Source organism: Chamaea fasciata, unplaced genomic scaffold (assembly GCF_029207755.1).
Source record: "Chamaea fasciata isolate MVZ Bird 193981 ecotype frontalis unplaced genomic scaffold, bChaFas1.0.hap1 SCAF_21, whole genome shotgun sequence".
In the NCBI taxonomy this organism is placed as follows: Eukaryota; Metazoa; Chordata; class Aves; order Passeriformes; family Sylviidae; genus Chamaea; species Chamaea fasciata.
In genome coordinates, this window is record NW_027094106.1 from 4,124,545 (window position 1) to 4,146,153 (window position 21,609).

The following is a 21,609-nucleotide window of genomic DNA, read 5'->3' on the forward strand; positions in this document are numbered from 1 at the left end:
TTTATTTACATTAGTTTATTTATCTAAGGTTCATTTAAACTCAAAGAGAAAGCTGAAGTCCAATGTGAGCTGTGAGATCACTGATGTAGTATTAAAGACAACACCAAGGCCAAAATAAACTAAATACATTTATTTCAAAACATGTCCTGTGTAATTAAAAGTGCAGGTCAAGGCAGTACTACTGCCTTTTGCAGTGTCTTTTTGACACAGCAATTAGAAGTATGTACAGAAGAGTCCTAGCAGCTCTGGGGGAAGTTTAGTATTGAAGTTTTCCAGAAGTTAAGCAGCAGCTGAATCACCTTAGAGGAGAATCATCCAGGAGTCACAGACCTTCACAAAAAAAGTTAAACAGAGAAGCTGTGTTAATGTATAAAGTTCAAAACTATCTGAACAGGAAAAGCTATTGATTGGGGAAAAAAATTCAGAGGAGTTGTTGAGCACTGGCAGAGGCTGCCCAGAGCAGTGGTGGAGTCACCATCCCTGGAGAGATTTAAAGGATATGCAGATGTGGCACTTGGGGACATGGGTTAGTTTGGCCTTGGCTGGGGGAATGGTTGGACCTGATCTTAGGGGTCTTTTCCAACTTAAACAATTCCATGGCTCTCTTTGAAATGCTCTGCCCCCTAACACTGTCCTCACACTGGTTTTACATAGCAAAGCAAGCACCAGCTCTAGCTTGAGCCAAAGGGCTGCTGGGTGTTCTCTGAGACGCCTGGATGAAGTGTTTGAGGAGGTTTAAGCAAGTAATTTTTAAAACTTTTCTTTGTGAACCACTTATCTGAACAGATAGTGCACACAAGACTTAAAAGTTGCTGGCTAAAGTTAGGGCACTAAATTTGACAGGTCCTTGAAAGATTCCCTAATCCAGCAGTTAAAGGTGTGTACTTTGGAACTTTTATGGTCACTGGTGGTCAAAGGTAAAGCCATTTCCAAGGAATTCTGTGGAAAATGCCACCCAAACCCTGGGGATGAACGGACTTGTGGTTTCTGCCCATGAAACAGACATGGATCCAGGCAGGGATCCTTTCCAGGAACCTGACACTGACACTCACCGGGCAGCTCATGAGCAGACTGGTTTCCTCCTCCATGCCACTGGTGACTGTGAACTCAGGGCTGTGCAAACACCTCTGACTGTGCTCTGTCAAGGTGCTTTCCAGGAGCGACCGAAGCTTCCCTTCTGTCATCCCCTGAGAATAATTGATTAAAAGTCAGCTGAGGTTCCTGCCTGTAGCTTAAAGCAGAGGTGTCACACACAACATGTCACAGTGCAGCTCACCTGTGTGCTGATGTACAGTCCACACTGGCAACAAACCAAGTGAGCCTTCACAGTCAGGTTATTCCTGGGAAGAACAAACAAGCATCAAGACACCCAGAACAAGGGAAGATTTTAGCAAAACTAAAGAAAATCAAAAAAAGCCCCCAAAACAACAACCCAAACCCTCCACCCTCCTTTAGATATAGATCATTGCTGGGGCATTTTTATTTTGTTGATATGAACAGCAGTCTCTCTGCAGATTCCTAAGCCCAGAGTGCTGCAGGGGAGTGGGGGAATCTGATTCCAATGCCAAGGGCTTCCTTACTTCCTACATACTGGGCAGATGACCCTGTCAGTGGCATCCAGGCCGTCCAGCATGGCGTTGAGACATTCCTCGTCGAAGCGCAGGCTCCGCTCGTACTCCTCGATAACCGACTGCTCTGCAACAGCACAGCACAGCTCCCTCAGGGCCTGCCTGGGCACAGCCACAGCTGCTGGGCTGGATAGGAGTTTCTAACAGCTTTGATTCCTTTGAGTCAGGTTTCTACACTTGGTGAAACCATTCCTGCTAATCCGATTTTTTCTATGGCACAGATGGTCTCATGTTTCTACTTTCCGATCAGCGCTTTAGAAACGTTCTGAATTTATTTATAGAGGTTCCCAAAGCTAACAGACATCTCAGTCCTGTGTCTCTGGACTCTCTCACACACCTTAAAACGCCACTTAAACTCTTAAAACTGTGAGAAGACATCTCAATACCTCAAAGCCTCAACACCAATATTTCTAAGGAGGCTCTTCCCCTTTATCACGTGGTTTACAAGAACCAAGGAGTGCAGCCTCTGCTGTTCTGCTTTACTAGGAAGTCAGTGGTGTTACACATCAAACAGGAGTCAGAAGATGTGTAAAGATCTTACCTTGCAAAATCAATTCTTGCTGAATCTCTTCCAGCACTGCCAGCTCATCAGGGTCCTCCAGCATCTGAAAGGTGAATCAGTCAGTGATCCTCCCATTCCAGCCACTTCCTCATTTCCAGCACCTGACTGAGCAAGATAAATCCACTCTTTTTCTCCCGTCTAGTGAATCCCTGTATTGGCAAACCCATGCACTGTGGGAAGCAACCTGTACTGTAAACACGTGCAGAGCCAGCCAGAATGGGTCCAAGTACAGCTTGTCCAAGAACCTGCTTTCTAAGACATTCATGTTTCATTCCCATCCTCAGAAGATGGGACAGACCAGCTATAAAAAACACAGATGAGGAAACCAAGCCTCTGCTGTGATCCACAGGCTGTTTGTGAAGGAAAAAAGGAATTTCCCCACTCGTGCTCAAAGGCACTTTCAGAGCTCAACACCCTGCCCAAGCTGTAGAACTGGGAAACCCTGAAACTCCCGAGTTTTGCCAGCTCCAGCGAGAAGCTGAAGGGAGCTGTATTTGATATTCCCGTATCACACACGCGGTGTTGATGCTGGGGACCCAGCACTGACCTGCTCCATGGGGCGCTCTCCGTGGAGGCCGGGCAGCCTGTCCCGCAGCTCCTGCCATTCCTGCTCCATCACCTCCTGCACCAGCAGCGCGCCCGGGGCCGCCCCGCACGCCCCGTCCCCGGCCCGGCGGTACCGGTCCAGCAGCTTGGCCCGGCTGCTCCTCAGCCGCTCCACGCAGCGCTGGGGACAGGCGAGAGCGAACGGGGCCGTCAGCGCCGGCTCGGGCGGGACACGGGGGGATGCCGCGGGGGGAGACACGGCGCAGGCGGTGAGCCCCAGAGGGCCGGGACACCGGGAATCCCTGAGGGGGACACGGGGGAGGGTGCGGGCCTGCAGAGCAGGACGAGGGGAGGCACGGGGGATAAGAAACGGGAGGGCGAGACGGCGGGCGGAGTGGGGCCGGCCACGTCCCGGAGGGGCTGCAAGGGAAGCTGGATGACAGCTCCCAGCGGGAACAACGCTGGGCGCTCGCAGAAGGAGCTCGGGACGGCGTGAGAGGAGAGTTTCGGACGGGACGCTGTTCACCCGCCCCAGCGGGACCGGTGTGGCCAGCCCCGGGGGGGCCGAACTAGGGCCAAAGGAGGAGGGAGCCCACATCCCCCGTTTCCAGCGCCCTCCCCGCTCACCCTGCGGTACGTCTCCCTCCAGGGCGGCCCGCCGGGGCTCTTGTACCGCGCTCGGTGCCGCTGCACCGGCGCCTCCATCGCGCCGGGCCCGCAGCGCGCCGGGGCCGCGGGGCGCGCCGGGAAATGTAGTCCGCGGGCGGCGGCGCCGATTGGCCGCGCGGGCGGGTGACGTCGGGGCGGCGGCGGCGCGCGGGGGCGATGGCGGCCGAGTGCGGCCCGGCGGAGCAGTGGCGCGCGGCGCTGCCGCAGCACGCGCTGTTCGGCCGCCTCCGCGAGCGCGCGCCCGCCGCCCCCCGCCCGCCGCGGGTCCGCGACCTCCTGTGCGGGCTGGGCGCCGACCTGCTGCTCTGGGACGGCGCCGCCGCCGCCCTGCTCGCCATCGGCCTGCGCCGCCTCGGCGGCACCGACCCCGCCGCGCTAGCACGGTACCAGGTGCGGCCCGCGCCGAGCGGCGGCGGGATGGCGTGAGGAGAGCCGGTTGCGTGAGGAGATGGAGGGCTGAGGGGAGCGGGGGCTGGGGTGGGCGCTGTGAGGGGATCAGGAGGAGGGGGCCAGGAGTGGGGTCATTTGGGGTGTGAAGGGATGAGGGGTCGTGTAGGGAGGGGCCGAGTGTGCGGGGCCATGAGGAGAGGAGGCGGTGTGAGGGGCTGCGCGGACCCTGAGGGAAGAGGGGCGTGATGTGGGCGTGAGGGGATGCGGGGCTGTGTGGAGAGGGCGGGGGGGTGTGAGGGGATGCGAGATGTGGGAGCCCTGGTGGGTACGGGGCTGACGGGATCTGTTCCTTGAAGATGGTTCATCATCCCTCTGCCCGCCCTGGGGTGTCTTTCCCTAAGGAACCCACTGCTTTGTGCCGTGGAGCCGGGTTGTGCCTCATTCCGTGCCGTGTAAATCACCATCCAGAATAAAGATGTGCTGTACTTTCCGCTAGTGCTTTGAACGGCTCGTGCTTCACTGTAACGTTTCTGTTTTCAGACCCTTCTGTGCATAAACCCGCCCCTTTTCGAGGTGCACCAGACGCTGCTGAGCCCCGCCCAGCACCATGTGGCGCTCATCGGTACCAAGGGGCTCATGGTGCTGGAGCTGCCCAAACGCTGGGGCAAGAATTCTGAGTTTGAAGGTGGGAAATCCACGGTGAACTGTAGGTAGGTGAGACCTCAGGTGGTTAATGGCACTGTTGTCCTGTCACTCTTCCTCCACAGCCTCCCTTTGCTCCGAGCCTGGCCCAACCTGGTCTTGGACGCCCCCAGAGATGGGGCAGCTTCTCTGGGGTCTTTCGTCTGTGGCAGCTAAAAGCAGATGTTTGGGGGGAAATAACAGAGGGCTTCAAGTTAAAGCCACCTCTCCAACTTTCAGAGTAGTACAGATAAAGACTTTTAAACCTTTTCATTGTGTCTCTGTGTCTTCTTGCCCCCACTTCCCTTTAGAAGTAGCTTGTGTGTTTTTGGTCACAGCACAAGTTTCTGCTCTGTATTCCAGCACCATTCCTATTGCGGAACGGTTCTTCACCAGCTCAACATCCCTGACCTTAAAGCACGCAGCCTGGTACCCCTGTGACACCTTGGAGCCCCACATTGTGCTCCTGACATCAGACAACACCATCAGGTAAACCCCATTTGTGGCTGATTGTCTGAAGTGTGGTATTTCTGTCACGTCCAGTCTTAATTTGTCACTTGGTATTTGCATCCTGCCATGTTTACCAGTAGAAAAAATAGGATGGGAAGGATTTCAGACTGAGGGCAGCTGATGTTCCTGTGTCAGCAGGGAATGTGCAGCACTGGCAGCAGAATGAACAAGGCTGCTGTTTCTTTCCTCCAGGTTTTACAGTCTGAAGGTGCCTCAGACACCCATCAAAGTGATTGCGCTGTCAGACACCGAGGAGGAGACTCTTACAATCAAAACAGGGTTGGTGTGGCTTCTTGTGTTTTGAAATGCCTTTGCAGGATAAGCTCAGTGTTCTCAGTTGTGTTTTTAATGAGTAAGTGATAAACATGCCTGAAAATCTGATATTAATTCTATAGTACTACAGAATGTGCTATATAGTGCTGCTCTTCATAGCAGAGTACTTACGCTTTTCTTTTCCCTTCCTTTCCCTTCCTTCCCCTTCCTTTCCCTTTTTTTTCTTTTCCTTTCTCCTTTCCTCTCCCCCATCCTTCTAAGACAAAGTGGTGACAAACTGTACAGTCAAGTTTTTGTCAGAGTAGCAGTTTGCAAAACACACATTGACTTTAAGATAGGGTTCAGAAGGGGTTTTTTGAGTGAGGGATGTAGAAAATAGATTATCTTTATTTCCCTCTTGGTCTGGTTGGAAACAGAAATCTTTGCAGAGAGTGATGTGCCTCACAGGCAGTACCAGAACATCCTCTGCAGCTGTGGGGGCACAGCAGGACTGCTGCACCATGAGAAGGGTGTCACTTACACCCTCTCGTTGCTGGCAGTGGGTGTGGCAGGGCACTGCTGGGTGGGGGTTTGGCAGGAACGTGGCAGCACATCCCTCAGGCCCAGGTTAAACCCTGTGCTGTCAGTCCTGGCTGAGCCCAGCCCGCTGTGCCCTGTCCCAGGAGAGCCTACACAGCGTCCCTGGGGGAGACGGCCGTGGCCTTCGACTTCGGGCCGCAGGTGCCGGTGCCGAGACACGTCCTGGGCCAGCGCGGCAGCGACGAGGTGCTGGGCTACCCCCTGTACATCCTGTACGAGAACGGAGAGACCTTCCTCACCTACATCAGCCTGCTCCAGAGGTAGGCTCTGACCCTCAGGGCTCCCGGGGTGTTTGGGTGTTTGTACACTTCTGGGGTGACATAGTCACCTCTCAGCTTGGCTGGGACTCTGAGGGATGCTGGGCTGAGTTATGTTGTATTGCAGCCTGTTCTATCTCTATGCTGATAGACTGGAATCCAAAAACAGCATGTCCTTTCTCATCCAAACCTTATGGGTGCAGCTTCCACTGCTCAGAATGCACTGTGCATTATTTGCCATCAGCAATCTGATATGAAGACACAGAGCTGTGAAAAGATCAGTGGGTCTAAGGCTGTTGAGTGTATTTTGTGGCCTTGGTACTTGGGTTAGAAACAGCACTGTGTGCCTCTGCACTGAGCAGATCTGTCTGCAGGCAGTGAGATGGCCTTAGTCCATCTGAAGTTCTGCCCAAACAAATGCCACAAAACAAAATGCTGCTTGTAAAGTGCAAGAAACTAGCTGAGTAATCACTGACTTGAGCTTTCTATTTTGTGTTCTTGTATGAAAATATTTCCTTACGAGTTTTTGCAGTGTATCTTTGGGTGCTTTCAAAGCATAAAATACAATAAAATGAGCTCCAATTTCCCCTCTGAGATCTCCACCAAGGAGCTGCAGGTCAGACTTGTAGTCTGGTGGGACTTAGAACTCCAAGCCATTGTTTGACAGCCACGGGAAGGCCCCTTGCAGAGCTGGTGCTGAGAACAAACCCATCTTCCTTGCAGCACTGGCAGCCTGGGGAAGCTGCTGGGGCCCCTCCCCATGCACCCTGCAGCCGAGGACAACTACGGCTACGACGCCTGCGCCGTGCTGTGCCTGCCCTGTGTTCCCAACATCCTGGTCATTGCCACCGAGTCGGGAATGCTCTACCACTGCGTGGTGCTCGATGGAGAGGAGGACGATGAGCAGGTGCCTGCTCTTGGTTTGTTTCTGTAGGCATTTTGGTTTCTTTAAGCCAAGCTCCTGGCTGCAAGGTGGCAGGATGCCTGGAAGTGTCTGCCAAGTGACAAAGCTGCATTCTTTTGGAATGAGGTAGTGAGTGTTTCTCCTGTTTCAGCCAGTCCCTGTGGCTCCCTGACACTTATTTTAAATCTCAGTCCTGTGTACCCTGATAATAGTTCAGTTTTTGATCAAATTTACTACGGTCTGATTTAAGGGGGATTTTCTAAGAAAACCTTGGGTTTTTTTTTTTTTCAAGTAAACTTGAACTACATTCCTTGACAATTAAAACTTGTAACTCTTGATGCTGTTTATGTTGGAATTCCTATTTAAATGATGTCTCACAGAAGAACTCAATGCTCTTTACAGTCAGAAAAGTCCTGGGACCCAAGATCTGATCTTATTCCTTCCCTGTACGTGTTTGAGTGTGTTGAGCTGGAACTTGCACTGAAACTGGCAACAGGAGATGAAGAAGATCCTTTGGAGTCTGACTTCTCTTGCCCAATCAAGCTGCACAGAGGTGGGGTTGTTGTTCAGCTTGTGGCTCTTTATTGCATGCATTTAGGATCCAGTTATTTGCATGTTCTCATCCATGTCAGACAAACAGGGGGATTAGAGTAAGGATTTGCCTGATGCCCTCAAAGCTGTGGAAGGAGCAAGCTGGGAGGGGCTCCAGTTTTGGCTCAAGGGCAGATTACACATGGTCAGTACTAAATCCTGTCATCTGAGGGTTATAAAGTAGAAGTTTCTGTTTCTGCACTGACCTGTGAGTGTGAGGGAGTGCTGGCGGGAGGGTGGTCCTGAGGGAAGGATCTGCTTATCCCATGGAATTGGGGACAGGACAAAGTGTTTGGGTCTTTGGGAAAAAGCAGCTGGTCAGAATGCTGATCTGTTAATTTTAATAATGTGCCACTGAAAACCTGTCTGACTGATGTGGATGTGGTGTGACTGGAAGGGTTCAAAACAACTCATCAGTATTTTAGGCTCTAACACATGTAGTTCTGTTTGTGGTACTTGCACTAAGATGTTAAAGCTGACTGGGCACTAAGTTGATGAGCAGCATCAGCAGTGCAGGTGTGAAGGGTGAGTTTTTCTCAGTTCAGTGCCATCTCTTACATTTTCTGCTTAAATTTCAGATCCCAAATGTCCCTCTAGATACCACTGCACACATGAAACTGGTGTCCACAGTGTGGGCTTGACATGGATCAATAAACTGCACAAATTCCTAGGCTCAGGTGAGTGAGGGAAGTGAGGAACAGATGAACATCTGCCAGTAACAGGCTGGTGGGTGCAGGTACTACTGCATCCCTCACCCTGCAAAGTGGATCTGATGCATCCTGACATGTCTCCTTGTAGATGAGGAAGACAAGGACAGCTTACAAGAGCTGGGAGCAGAACAGAAGTGCTTTGTTGAACATATTCTTTGTACAAAACCACTGCCGTGCAGGTAAAAATCCAAACCTTTTCTCAGTTGCTTTCAAACTGGGGACTTGGTATGGAAAATATTTATGATTTGTCATCTTTCGCTGCATTCTTGCCATTAAAGTCATAAAGTAAGCTCAAAAGATTTCAAACAATACAACTGAGCAATTTGTGCATCAGGATTCTTACTGCAGTTAGGGTAGTAGATTACATTCTTGTGTTACTGTCTGAAAATCACCTGTCAGACCAGCAGAAATTTTCACTTCCATTTACCTGACCTTGGAGCATTTCCAAAAGAGTGAATTCCAACTTCAGTAACAAAGAACTTTCCTGACTGGGTAATTTTTGTGTTCTTCCCTTCAGGCAGCCTGCTCCAATTAGAGGATTTTGGATTGTTTCTGATGTCCTGGGGCCCACAATGATCTGCATCACCAACACCTACGAGTGCATTACAAGGCCTCTCTTGTACGTGGTTCTCACTTGAAGTCCATGACTGCATAGAAAGGACCAAAAGAAGGATATTCCTATTTTTCACTTACTCTTTGATTGGTTCACCCCAGGCTTCTGCACCTCTTAGGACACACAGTGAAGTTTTGCTTTCTGAACACTCCCTGGCTGAGCACTGAAGTGTTACTGTAGTAGTTACCCACTGCTGATGAGGTGTTTGTAGGGGATATAATTAATCAGATCACTTTTAGTGAGTATTAGGACAAAAAATTGTTCTCGATGGTCTTGTTGAGGTTCTGCGGTGGTGTGGATATTGTTAATGGCTACTGAGGTTATGTGTGCATGAAAGGGGGAAAAAGAAGTAGGGTTTTCATTTGTGCTTCCAGTTACTTTCTTTGGAGGTGGTGGCAAAGATACAGAGTGGTGTCAATGTGCATTTGTGCAATGAAATGAACACCTTGAGGGGATGACACTGTTGAGGGGAGGACACTGTTTAAGGTAGGACAGGTGCCATCAGCACAGCCAGTGTTAACATCAGGTTCTCCTACAGATCTTTAGTTATTTCACTGTTTCCACACAGCTGGGCAGTGACTGGGCAGGGTGCTTGTGAAGGTCATGCTGCTGTTCCAGTGCCTGCCTCCCTTGTTCTGGAACTTTCTTCTCCTTAAGCCGAAGGATATTTATGATGGTTGCTAGTTTGAGCCACGACCCAACAGGTGTAGGGATGTGAGCTTTACCTGCCCTGCTGGGGCTGGATTTACCACAGAACTGAAACAGCTGCATTTAGTAGTAACACAGTGGAGGAGTTGCTCGCTTGCAGTGCCAGTTTAGCTCTGACCTGGTTTCAGTGTGAGTGTCCTGACTGTTCCTCGTGTGCTGCTGTTGGCAGGAGCACTGTCCATCCTGCCTCCCCCCCCCTGCTGTGCACCAGGGAGGACAAGGACCTGGCCGTGTCCCCGCTGCGCATCGTGGCCGAGTCGGAGCACTCCTTTGAGAAGCACATCCAGGGCATCTTGCAGCGCAGCTCTGCCAACCCCCTGCACCTCAAGTGAGCAAAGTGGGCTTTCCTGGGGGTCCTGGAATGGGAACACGTGGGAACAGTGGGTGTTGGCCAGCTCCTGATTGAACACCACCTTGCCTTGGGCATGGCAGCTCCTGCCGCTGGCTGGTGCCTGTGTCCCTGTGGGGATGGCATCCAGTCCAGTGATGGTGCAGGCTGGGAGGGGAGCTCCTGCCCCCAGTCTCCTGCTCAGAGCAGGGCTGCCTTCAGCTCATGAGGTTCTCATTGCTTGGCCCATTGGGTTTGGAGTATCTTAAGCTACCTTGGGATTTCCTCATGCAAGAAAAATTATTTCTAGCAAAGGGATTTCATTGTAATCCCTCACTTTCATAACAGACCCCCCCCCCCCCCCAGAACCTTTATCATAAGCACTGGAAGTGGTTTAGCCTTTCAAAGGAACATGTTAGTAAGATTGCAAAAATCTCAATCTTAAGATCTGCAGACAAAGATGCTGCTCCTCCCCCTGAAGAATGTCTTCAGCTCCTCAGCAGAGCCACCCAGGTGTTCAGAGAGGAATATATACTGAAACAGGACCTGGCAAAAGAGGAAATTCAGCAAAGGTAATGCAAAAACTCTCATAAAAAGGTGGTGGCCAACGTCTCTGTGACACAGCAGCACTAAGTACTGAGCACTCACCCTCCTCTGTGGGTCTAATCCTGGTGAATGAGTAACTGTACTAAATGTAAAATTAATAATGAATACTAGAACTTCAAACTGACTTGTCAGGAAAAGCAGGGGTGAGTAATAATTGATCTCTGGTGGCTCATAGGGGAAGAAAAAAAATGACAAACACACAAACACATATAAAAGACTTTTCTTGTGGCATTGTCTGCCTGCCTGGGCCCGTGGGTGGCAGGAAATCTGACCTCAGCATTAATCCTGACAAAGGAAAACTGCCTTAAGTCTCTGCTGCTTCAAATCATAGGCAGTTATTTACACTGTACAGTCAGGACAAAATGGGAGTTTTTTCAGTGTCTTTAGTTCTTCCCACTCCCAACATTTTCTGTGTGGTGTAAATCCTGATTCACCTGGTTGCAAGTGGTTTGATTTTTTTTTTTTTTTTGTATGTGTTTACTTCAGAGTGAAGCTTCTGTGGGGACAGAAAAAGAAACAACTGGAAGATCTGAATTACTGTCGAGAGGAGAGGTGAGTGGAACCTGTCTCCTTTATCAATCCAAACCTCAGGAATGATGCACCTGTGGTGGGTTTTGTGAGACAGGTGACAGCTGAAGGCATTCCCAGCCACAGTGAAGCCTGTAGGTTTGCTCCCTCCTCCAGCTGCTGCTTCAGCTTCCCTATCCTATTTCACACCCTGGCTTGTCCTGCCTGTGGGTCTGAGGGTATTTCACACCCTGGCTTGTCCTGCCTGTGGGTCTGAGGGTATTTCACACCCTGGCTTGTCCTGTGTGTGGGTCTGAGGGTATTTCACACCCTGGCTTGTCCTGTGTGTGGGTCTGAGGGTATTTCACACTCTGGCTTGTCCTGTGTGTGGGTGTGAGGTCAGGAACTGCTTCTCCCTTGCCTTAAGGAAAAGCCTGCGGGAAATGGCCGAGCGCTTGGCTGACAAGTATGAGGAAGCCAAAGAGAAGCAAGAAGATATCATGAACAGGTGAGTGCACATTTTCACCTCACACCACCTGCTGGTAAAGTTTGCAGGTGTGGTAGAACAGAGTGGGCAGGAGCTGCTGCACTGGTTTGGTACAAGACTGGGCTTATGAAATTCCCTGTGCTGGGGCTTGGTGTCATTTGTCTGCAGGCCCAGCCTGAGCCAGCCCCCTGCTCAGAAATGTCACCTGAGACCAGCTGGAAGGGGAAGGTGAAGCCCTTGATACTTGGGAAGCGTGGCCAAAGCACCAGGGTGCAGGTGTTTGAGCAGAGCTGGGTAACAGGAAGTTAACTCAGAGACATTTCTTGCTTTCAAAGGATGAAGAAAGTCCTTCGGAGTTTCCACTCTCAGCTTCCTGTTCTGTCTGACACTGAAAAAGATATGAAGAAGGAACTGCAGACAATCCACGACCAGCTGCAGCACCTGAGCAATGCCATCAGACAGGTGAGAGGAGGAATGACTGGGCTGGGAGGTTACTGACAGCTCCTCCCTCAGTGCTGACACAGGAGTCCTGCCAACCAAGTGATGCTGTACTTGTGTTAATTAGTGAAGTGTACTGAAGGGGCTTTGGGCCCTTGGTAATACAGACAGAACCTTTGCTCACACTGTAAGTCCTCAGAGAGCTCCCCCTCCCTCAGCCTGGCAGGGACATTTCTTCTCTTTGTGGGAAGTGCAAAAGCAGGCAGATTTGAACCCAGAAAGAACCAATTAATTGGAGTACACCACAGCAGTCTGTAATTAACAAGCTTTCACTGTGGCAGGCAGGACCAGCACTGACTGGGGCCTTCTCTTTTCTCCTCATCTCCCAGGTGAAAATGAAGAAGGAATACCAACAGAAACAGATGGAGAAGGGGCGAAGCCCCCGCAAACCCAGCATCAGCCTCAGTGCCTACCAGAGCAAGTGCATCCAGGCTGTCCTGAGAGAGGAGTAAGTGCAGGCTGGGCTCCTGAAGAACCTGAGCCCTGGCTCAGTCCAGTTCAGGTGTCTCAGGTGTCGTTGTCATTTAAGGTGTCTCAGGTGTCAGTTAAGCTGTGCTGCAGGAGGGGCTGGGGGAGAGGGGCCGAACACAGGGTGTGCAGCTCCTGAGAGCAGCACTAGGCAGATGTATGGAAGCGCTTTTTGCCCCAGGATCCCAGGGCAGTCTAATCCAGCCTGGGAGAACAGGCACTGCTCCCATTCCCTGCTTCTACCATCTGAAGTGTTCCCCTTCCTCTTTAGTTCTGTGCAGATGGGCCCTGCAGCCTTTTGACTTGTGGTTTTTTTTCTTGAAGGGGAGAACACATCCGGGAGATGGTGAAACAGATCAACGACATCAGGAGCCACGTGAACTTCTGACAAGGCCCTGGAGAGGACCTGCCCCGAGAGGCTGGATGAGCTTTACCTGCCCCTGGTATTCCCCCTTGTATATTTACCATTTGTATGTTGAACAATACACCTTTTGCTTATTATTTTGTAAAGAATTGTGAAATAAAATACTTTTGATATGACTCCTCACTTGCTGTGGTTTTTGTTTTTCTCATGGTAAGGGCAGGTGCTGCAGGTGTTTTAGATTCAGGGTGTTAGAGGGGGATACTTGCAGCCGCCTCAGGAGTGGGGGACTGCTGCTCCCTGGGGTGATCCTGGGATGGTCTCCCACCCTTGCTCCATCAGGGGTTCCCTGGGGGGGGTGGCTGTGGCAGGAGGCAGAGGAGAAAGAGCAGAGCCGTGCACACACACACTTCAGCAGCTTTTTTTAATTTGGAACACTTTCTCCATAAAGGACACACCTTCAGTACAGTTAACAAATGGTTACACTGGAATCCTGGAGACAGCAGAATTCTACACCCACGATTGCACAGGACACCAATGGCTTGGCTCACTGGAATGCAGTATTGACTTCCAAACACTGTTTGCCTTTTGCAAAAGGTGGCTCTGGAGTCCTTGCTGCCATTACAAGGCCAGTTCAGTCTCTGCTGTAGACAGACTCTAGTGGACAGTAAGTAATTGTTGTCCCTCCCCCCTGCCCTTGCTAAAGGTGCCGTGGTGAAGCTCAGGGGGGACAGGGGTTCCTGCTCTGCTAAAAGGTGGCACAGCAGGGCGGGCGCTGCTGGGGAGGGACCGGGGACCAGACATGCTGCAAGAACACTTTGTACAGGTTAAGACTATACAGGTACAGGAGTGCAGACAGAACTCCATCTGGGCCCTGGGACAGCCTCCAGCTCACCCCGTGTCACAGCCGGGCAGGTGACACTGCCCCGGCCACGCTCCACAACAGCCAGAACTGGAAGGAAGAGCATTTGTTTTCTCATGTTCATGAGCAGTAACACCAGAATCCATCATCCAGTGAGTATCTACACCAAGAGCTTTTCCTACATTTACAGTCTTTTAAATTTGCTCTGCAAGTTTGGCACACACTTGTCTTGTTTTGCTTTTAAAGGCCCCTTTGAGGTTGAGTTCAGCAGAAGCTCAGGTGCTGCTGCTGAAGCTTTGCTGTCCTTCCCCGGGAGGGACAGCAGTTTGCAGGGAGCACATCTCCCACCACTTCTGTGAACAGCCAGGGTTCCAATTTCAAGCGGAACTGTTTAAAAGTCTGACATTACAGCAGTTGGTGACAAAAGGTGACTCGTGGTCCCAGCTGCTGCTGAGACGGGAGCACAGGTGTTTGGGTGCACGATGGAACAGGTGGTGAAAAGGAAAACAACCATGAAAGAACTGCCTGCCCGTCCTCTCCACACCAAAGGAAGTTCCTTCAGGGACTGGTGCAGTGCCTGGTTCCCAAACAAGGAAAAGCACACAGTGCACACCCCAGGCCTGCAGCTCTGCCTTTGCAAACAGCTCCACTGGCCCCGGGGCTACCAAGGAGCCCGAAGCACTTGCCCCACTCGCCTCCTTCCTGCCAGGCTGCAGCCACAGCCTCACCCTGACACCAGCACACCTGGGGAAAGCTGTGCCCGTGAGCCATAAAAACACACCAAGGGAAAGGCACCCAGCCCTGGAGCAGCTGCAAGGCTCTGAGCCAGCACAGCCAGGGGTGTTCAGAGCACACAGGGCTGCTGAGAACAGGCCAGTGGGGACCAGTAAGGCCAGGAACAGCCCCGTCCCCTGCTCTCTCACACTGGGGCTATCCAGAAACACAACCAAAAAATATTTCACTGGGAAAGACTTCAAGGTGCAGCTCCTCAAGCACTCAGCTTGCTGAAGAGAGTACAGGATGTGGTGTAGTTCTGCCATACAAGAGGCTTCCTGACACCTCCTGCACAGGTGAAGCAGTCACCAGTTACAGTAACTAATCCCATAACCAGTGACATGTTAGTTTTAAGGGAGGGTGGGAACAGAGAAAAAAGCTTTCCCTTCTGTTCTGCAGCTCCTACTAAAGGCCTGTAGTTTTATCTCCAAAGTCTACCCAGCCACTGGAAAATTGAATGAAAGCATCTGGGCCTGAATTTATGCATCAGGATCTGGCTGCTGTCACCCACAGTTCAGCAAATAGTGAGAAAGGGTAAAAAATCCTTAATCTGGTAACAGCCAAATAAGACTCAAGCCACACTTCAACGTCACCTTTATGTGAAAGTAAGTGTCATCTCTAGACATGACAGCTCTGCCATCTGGTAGTCATTACTAAGGTGGGAAAAATTACTTTTGGGTGTCATGATTATGAAGGGAATTAATTGCTAGGGTGAATAAAAGGCTTTAGTTCTTGTAATGAGTGGCAAGGAGTTGAGCTTGTATGATGCTTTTTTGGCTGTTTTTAAGGCATTCCTCTTCAAAACCACTGGTTCTGACTTTATGTCAGTAGCAGGATATACACTGCTAAAAATAGGATCTAAGCACTTAAAATATATAGTCATGTGCATTGCAGTTTGGAGCATTTTCTGTCACTTTTGAAGGTGATGAAGAGAAGCAAATCTCTGGCCAAGTATGTGAACAAAAACCAGCAGGGAATGGAGGAAAAATGAGGAAGTTTTGGACAGTGGGATCTGCTCCTTCAGCCTCCTTTGAACCGAGTAGTCGAGTTCAAGAACTGGATCTGTACCATCAGGATCATCAACACCTGCACCAGTTCAGGAATCCATCCAGCTGCATGCATGGAACTCCAGCAGTGCAGGAAGAGGAGGAGGAGGAGGAGGAATGCTCATGTTACCTCTGGACATTTATAGAACAAGAAACCCAAACCTCACAACTGAGTGATCACAAGAATTTCCTGCCTCTGCTGCCACACTACCCAGCGTAATTTAACTGTCTGGGAGCAGAACCAGGGGACAGCACAGGAGTCACCTCTGAGCAGTGCCAGGACACCAAAGAGCTGCACTGCCCCCTCCAAGCTGCAGCAGCACAACCCTGCAGCTCCTGCATGTCTGTGCCCTGACCGGGAGTGTCTGGGAGGGGTTCCCTGCGTGCTGACACGAGGCTGACCCAGCAGAGGGGGCAGGAGCAGCTTCATTCAGCACCTGCCCTGGACACCTTCCCCAGAGAGCTCCGGCCTTCACACCTGGTGCTGCCCCCGGAGCAGAGCACACCTGCACCACCTCAGGCCAACGCTCAGACATACTCACGAACTTTTACCAGAATTTTTCTGTTTGGGTTCTCTTTCTTTGTTTGCTTGTTTCTTTTTGGTTTTTTTTTTTCCACAGAGAAGGGATTCCAGGCACTGCTCAGCTTTAGAAGATGAGAAACAACCAGTTGTAGCTCCATATTCTAAATTACATTTGTGAAAAGAGATTACAAAACAGTGCATTTCTTGTGCTTTTCTTTCCCTATCTGAATTCAACAGAAAAATGGCAAGGAGTTAAATTCTCAGTACAGTGTTCTTTTTTTTTTTGGATTAGCATTTATCTGTTCAGCTCACTCACATCCACATTTCAGCAGCATTCAGATTCTTCACAGAGCCAATGGTTTTAAAAAAAAAAGTACTGAGTTATGAAATAAGATCAATATCCAGTGTCCTGCTAATAAAGTCATATTTTAATATAAAATATTCGTACAGCATACTCTACACCTCATTCTCTCTGCTAGCTGAATACTGTTACTGACTATTCAAACAGAAAAACTTCAACCACTTTGCTCTTCAACGTTTTGGAGGGACAATACAGTTTCCAGCAGCTACTTTGATCACAGTAGTGGGGGAAAGGACAGAGGGAAAGACAGGGGTATATGTTCCAAAACTCTATATTAGGTTACGAAGTCGGCTGAAAGAGGGAAGTTTTTCAGAATGTAAGGACTGATCCCACTCAGTGGAACACGAAACACTGCACTCATTAGTGTTTCCATTAGAAAGTTCTCCTTCCTACACTACAAGTCACCCTTGTGCTCTCTTCCTGCCCAGTACGAAACCTTTTTTCCCCTCTAGAAACAAAACTTAAGTCATCGCTCCCCTCTGTTGTCTTCTGCTCTCTCGGTTAGAGTTAAATAATAATTAATGTTGCTATAAAGATGAGTTAAAAACCCCAGACGCAGCCTCGGAGCCCATCAGGGTGTCATGTTTCAGGGAGCTGATTAATGTCCGTCAGTTTTGTGTCGTTGAGGATTGCACGGATTCTCTCCAGGGAATCTGCCTGCCGGATCCGCTCCAGCTGCACCTGCGGGAACCAACACAGGCAGCGCCGTCAGCAAGGGGGGAGAGGGAGCCCCCCAGGCATCCAACAGCACCAGGAACTCAGCAAATGCAAAGTGTGAGGGAGCACAGGCTGAATTTGGGCCCAAGGATGGGAGGAAGGAAGACGTGAGGCAGTTGTCATTTTACAATAAACCCCCTTTACACTAAACCCCCTTCCTGAGCCATCACCAGCTCTCCGTGTTTTGTCTCGTCTCCAGTCACTGACGCTGCACTGGAAAACTGGGCACGTGCAAAGCCAATCTTCCCAGCAAGAACGTAAAGGAGCAGCCCAACATGTGCCTTGGAGCCTCTCAAGATCACAGCCAAAATGCTCTTGGAGCAAACATCCCATTTTTCCAAGCTCGCTCCTTGCTTTGCTGATGTCCAGTTTAAGCTGTTTCTCATCTGCTGAAAAAGGGCCCAGCAGAACCGTGGTGAAATCAGCGCAAAGAGAGCACAACTGATTTTCTCACACTCAAACTTTTGTATTCTTCTAACAGGACCTGGGCTTTCAGTTATAAATCCCCAACTAGCATTTAATTGTTTTTTAGCCCTTCCTCTGAACTGCTGATATCTACTTTTGCCAGTGGACCCCTCACACAAGGGGTACCTGCCCAGGCTCTCACTGACTAGGGCAGGGAAGGGAATAACTCTGCCAAGAAACCACAATCCTCTCTGACGGTCACCTCACACTGTGTACAGTGCACATGGCACAAACCATTGCTTAAACTGGCGCACAAATTGATGTGCTGTAACTGCTCAGGGCAGAAAGAAAACACAGAACACAGAGCTACAGCTCTTACTGAGCTCATACTGCAGGTTTACTGAACTACCTGCAAGCTGGGGAAGAGTCCACCACACATCTTCAAAGTGGTGGCTGTTTGCTCTAAGAACAGCATAAACCATTGCCTGCAGGACTTTAAAAAATACAAACAGGGAGGATTAGGACAAACAAGAAGCAACTTCTCTAGGCAGGATAACTCAGTAGTCTCCTTTGTCCTACCAACTCCTCCAGACACAGAGCCAGAGAGCACAGACCTCTATTGTCCATCCAGCTAAAATGCATCTAGTAAACAAAGCTCCCACATTCTGGTGTTAATTTTCCAAGTAAACCTGAATGTCTGACTCAGAAAATGTGTAGCTCGAATCCTGCTGGATGACACTGAGGGCCTGGCCAAGGACTCCAAGGAGATGGGGCTGGAATTCAGCACCTCCTCTGTGAGCAAAGTTGGGGGCACACAAAAGGGGCACAGACTCTGCTAACACAGACCCTGAAGGTGAGCCCAGACCAGCCTGGCTTCCCCAGGACACTGCCAGTCCCTCCGCACACACAACCTGCAGCTTCCTCCATGCTCTCCACAGCAGCAGAGAACAGCCTGACAGCAGGATCAGCCTCAGGACACCCCTGACAAAACTCCTCCCCTCAGCCACCTCTTGGCATCTCACATCAACCACAGGTTCCACTTGGTGGAGGAAATACCAGGATAACAACAGAGACAACAGTAAGGACAAGACTTTTAGAGTGTCTAGACAGAAAGCAGTAACTGTAACACAAAGAACCATTTCATACATTCAGATCAAGCAGTGCCAGTTGCTTACTTTGTCCTTAAATATTTGCATCTGAATGATTTGCTATGAAAATACCACATTAGAAGCATCAGGAGATGGACAAGGTAAAACACAGGTCTGGAAGAGCCATCAGCTTTGGCTCTGTACAGTTTCTTCCAGTACAATAACTGAAAATTGGCTGGAACCAAGGGATCAGAATAGGATCCCAATAGCTTTGTTAATAATATCACAGTAGGAATACCTGATCAGTTTATGACACTAACAAATTCTAAAATAAATACCAACGTCAGAAAATTTACAACTGCTATTTCTTACTTCACACAGCTCTGGAGAAATAATGAAACTAAAGTAGCCCTTACACATTGATTGGGCTCTCTTACCTGAAGTGTCTGAGAAAGCTTTACAAAGTCTCTCTGCACTTGCTCACTGACATCTAATTCAGTCTGCAATCGCTGAGCTTTGTTCTTCTCTTCAAACACCAGCTGCTCAAGGTTGGCCTGAGGAAGAAAAGGTTCTTTATGCTTGAAGTGAATAAAAATCAGCAGCTTGTATACACTGATTAAAAAAATGATACCAGAGGAAAGCAGCACAGTATTCACAGGGCCTTGGCAACAAACTAAACCAGCCTTTCCACACTTCAGTTTTCCGAAGTGCAAAATCAGGGGCTAAGACTCAGTAACAGGTGCCAATAGACTGGTTAAAGCATAAAGTCCTTTAACAGCACCATGGGCAGGGATCTCAAATACAAAGGCAGAGTTCTGGGTTTTAGTGAAGTTCATGGTAAGGGCAGTAATTTGCTGCTGGCAGTATAATTGTCTCGCTGTCCTGAGCTTTAGTCAGAGAAGTGTTGGGGAAAAGGGCACAAAAACCAAAACCACAACAAGAGAGGGCAGAGACTGAGTGCTCAGATCACAATTAATTCACCTGAGTGCTGAAGTAAAGCCCCTTCCTACAGCAACCACAAAAAAGCATTTCTTCAAAAGCACCAAATCATCCAAGCCAAGGTTTGGCTCTCAGGACACTCCACAGGCAGGAATGTTACTGAGCCTTCCCTTGGGAGGGCAACCCAAGGGATGTCCAGGTCAGCAGCAATTCAGACACTTTACACTTCCCAGTGAAAACAGGGGTGAGGATTGAAACCACATCCAAAGGACATTCCTGCCCTGCCAGTTTCTTACCAACATTCAAAAGTTGCTTTTTTCATTCTTAGGTAGTGCCACATTCTCTGACACAGCTGCTCATCACAAAAGATGCAGATACACTTCACATGCAGACATCATAGCTACCTTTGCTGCAGTCTCCTTCTTCAGCTGTTCTTCCAGAGCATTCTTTGCCTCCTGCAGACTCTCCAGCTGCTGCAGGTTTTCCTGTGAAGAACTTTCCAACTGTATAATAATAATATATAAAAAATAATTAATTTTCCTAACATTTCCATCTCCCACAGTCCCTTCATAAGGAAGTCTAAGTATCTTTCAGATACTTAGGGGACTCAGGGACTCAGAAACACACTTAAATAATCTCTTCTAAGGGCAGAGAAAACATCTGAATAACATCACTTTCTCTCCATTTATTTACTTTTGGAGCTGGAGAGAAATGTCTAAACCTGACATTTAGGTCAGTGTCATGTAGTCTAGTATGAAGAATTAGTTAATCCAATATTTAGGTTACAGATTAATAAAACAGATCAAACACCTTTTAAGGAACAGAACTATGAATGTGTCCTACTCCTACACTGGCACCAATACAGGGAAAACAAAAACCCTTATTAAAAAACCCACACCACCAAACCCAAAAATCCCACAGTGAAAGGGCTTCTTACCTGTTCCTTTTCCACTTTTATTCTTTCCAGTTCAGCTTTTAAACTGGAAATGGAAGCTGAAAAACAAGATTATTAAAACTTAAATGCAAGAAACACAGGAAATTGTTCATACCCTGTTTACTTCTGTTAATACTTAAAGGAGAATTAAGCTTGTGTTACATCAAAAGCTAACAAATAATTGTACTTTTGTTTTCACCTGCACAGCTTTGGTGTCTCTGCTTTCAAAAGTGGACAGTATTTAGAATTCAGATAAATCTACTACAAAATCAAGTCTTTGTGCATCTTATTAATTTCTTATATTCCTATTTTGAGACCATTTCACCCCTGCTCACCTATTTCCTCTTTGCAATTCTCTATTTCCAGCTGTAGAGTTTCTTCTATGTTTTCTTTCAAATATTGTTCAGCTTGGATCTGTTCTTTCAAGAAGAGGATCTCTGCCTTCAGCTTCTCCTCGAGGTGATCAGCTGCTGTCCTCACACTGATGATGTCTTCCCTGTACTTGAGGATCAGCTCCCGGAGCTCCTGGATCAAGGATTAGCAGAGATGTGCATTTTGCTGTGCCACACCCCAGCACTGGGGAATCTGCACAAGGACAAAGCTGTGCTGCCTGGGGCAGTTTGGGAACTCAAACCACTACCTGTGCTGACATCCCAGAGCCTGCTTCCAGCAAGGAATTACTGGCACAGTCTGCTTGGCCACAGGAAATGAGAACCTGGCAAGATTCACATCCCCAGGGGTTTATGATGCTCCCCCTGCCCTTCAGCCACACCCAATCTTTTAGGTTTAAAGGGAGGGAGTGGCCATGAAAGGGATGATAAGGCTTATCATTATCCAAGGCTTTGGATTATTGTTGGTCTTAACTGGACAGAAGTGACTGACTTCACTTGAATTGCTGAATCAACACAGTGGGGCTCTGCTGACTGCACTCTTGTGTGCCCAGTTGGAAAATGCAGCTTGAACTGGCTGAACTGGGCCAAACCCACACTCCACTGACCACAGAGCAGCTGTCAGGCCACAGTTAACTGCTGTTACAACCCATCCACGCCCTGAAGCAGCCATGGCACGGGGGGATCACACTGCT

At 49.3% G+C, this 21,609-nt stretch overlaps 3 protein-coding genes across 4 annotated transcripts in view; 1 reads left to right on the top strand and 2 right to left on the bottom strand.

Annotated features, from left to right (window-relative positions):
* Positions 1–115: 115 nt before the first annotated feature.
* RPAIN (RPA interacting protein) lies at positions 116–3,449 on the bottom strand. The gene is made up of 7 exons (XM_066201981.1): positions 3,364–3,449; positions 2,738–2,917; positions 2,170–2,233; positions 1,581–1,695; positions 1,277–1,340; positions 1,053–1,187; positions 116–330 (listed from the first exon to the last, which is right to left on the bottom strand). The coding sequence occupies exons 1-7, from the start codon at positions 3,439–3,441 to the stop codon at positions 301–303; spliced, it is 666 nt and encodes a 221-aa protein (XP_066058078.1). The 5' UTR covers positions 3,442–3,449; the 3' UTR covers positions 116–300.
* Positions 3,450–3,561: 112 nt separating this feature from the next.
* Positions 3,562–13,062, top strand: NUP88 (nucleoporin 88). Its single transcript, XM_066201985.1, has 17 exons — positions 3,562–3,795; positions 4,336–4,505; positions 4,840–4,965; positions 5,179–5,265; positions 5,922–6,098; positions 6,819–7,002; positions 7,402–7,552; positions 8,169–8,267; positions 8,389–8,479; positions 8,818–8,919; positions 9,791–9,949; positions 10,396–10,521; positions 11,042–11,107; positions 11,490–11,570; positions 11,885–12,011; positions 12,377–12,495; positions 12,840–13,062. The coding sequence occupies exons 1-17, from the start codon at positions 3,562–3,564 to the stop codon at positions 12,901–12,903; spliced, it is 2,163 nt and encodes a 720-aa protein (XP_066058082.1). The 3' UTR covers positions 12,904–13,062.
* A 224-nt stretch (positions 13,063–13,286) lies between these two features.
* RABEP1 (rabaptin, RAB GTPase binding effector protein 1) overlaps positions 13,287–21,609 on the bottom strand; it is a 46,790-nt gene continuing 38,467 nt past the window's right edge. For both annotated transcript variants that reach the window (XM_066202089.1, XM_066202090.1), the window contains exons 14-18: positions 20,861–21,050; positions 20,529–20,584; positions 19,996–20,094; positions 19,090–19,206; positions 13,287–17,123 (exon numbers count right to left, since the gene is read on the bottom strand). In XM_066202089.1, the coding sequence (XP_066058186.1) occupies positions 17,022–17,123; positions 19,090–19,206; positions 19,996–20,094; positions 20,529–20,584; positions 20,861–21,050 (564 nt within the window). In that variant the 3' untranslated portion in view covers positions 13,287–17,021. The remainder of the gene's footprint in view (positions 17,124–19,089; positions 19,207–19,995; positions 20,095–20,528; positions 20,585–20,860; positions 21,051–21,609) is intronic.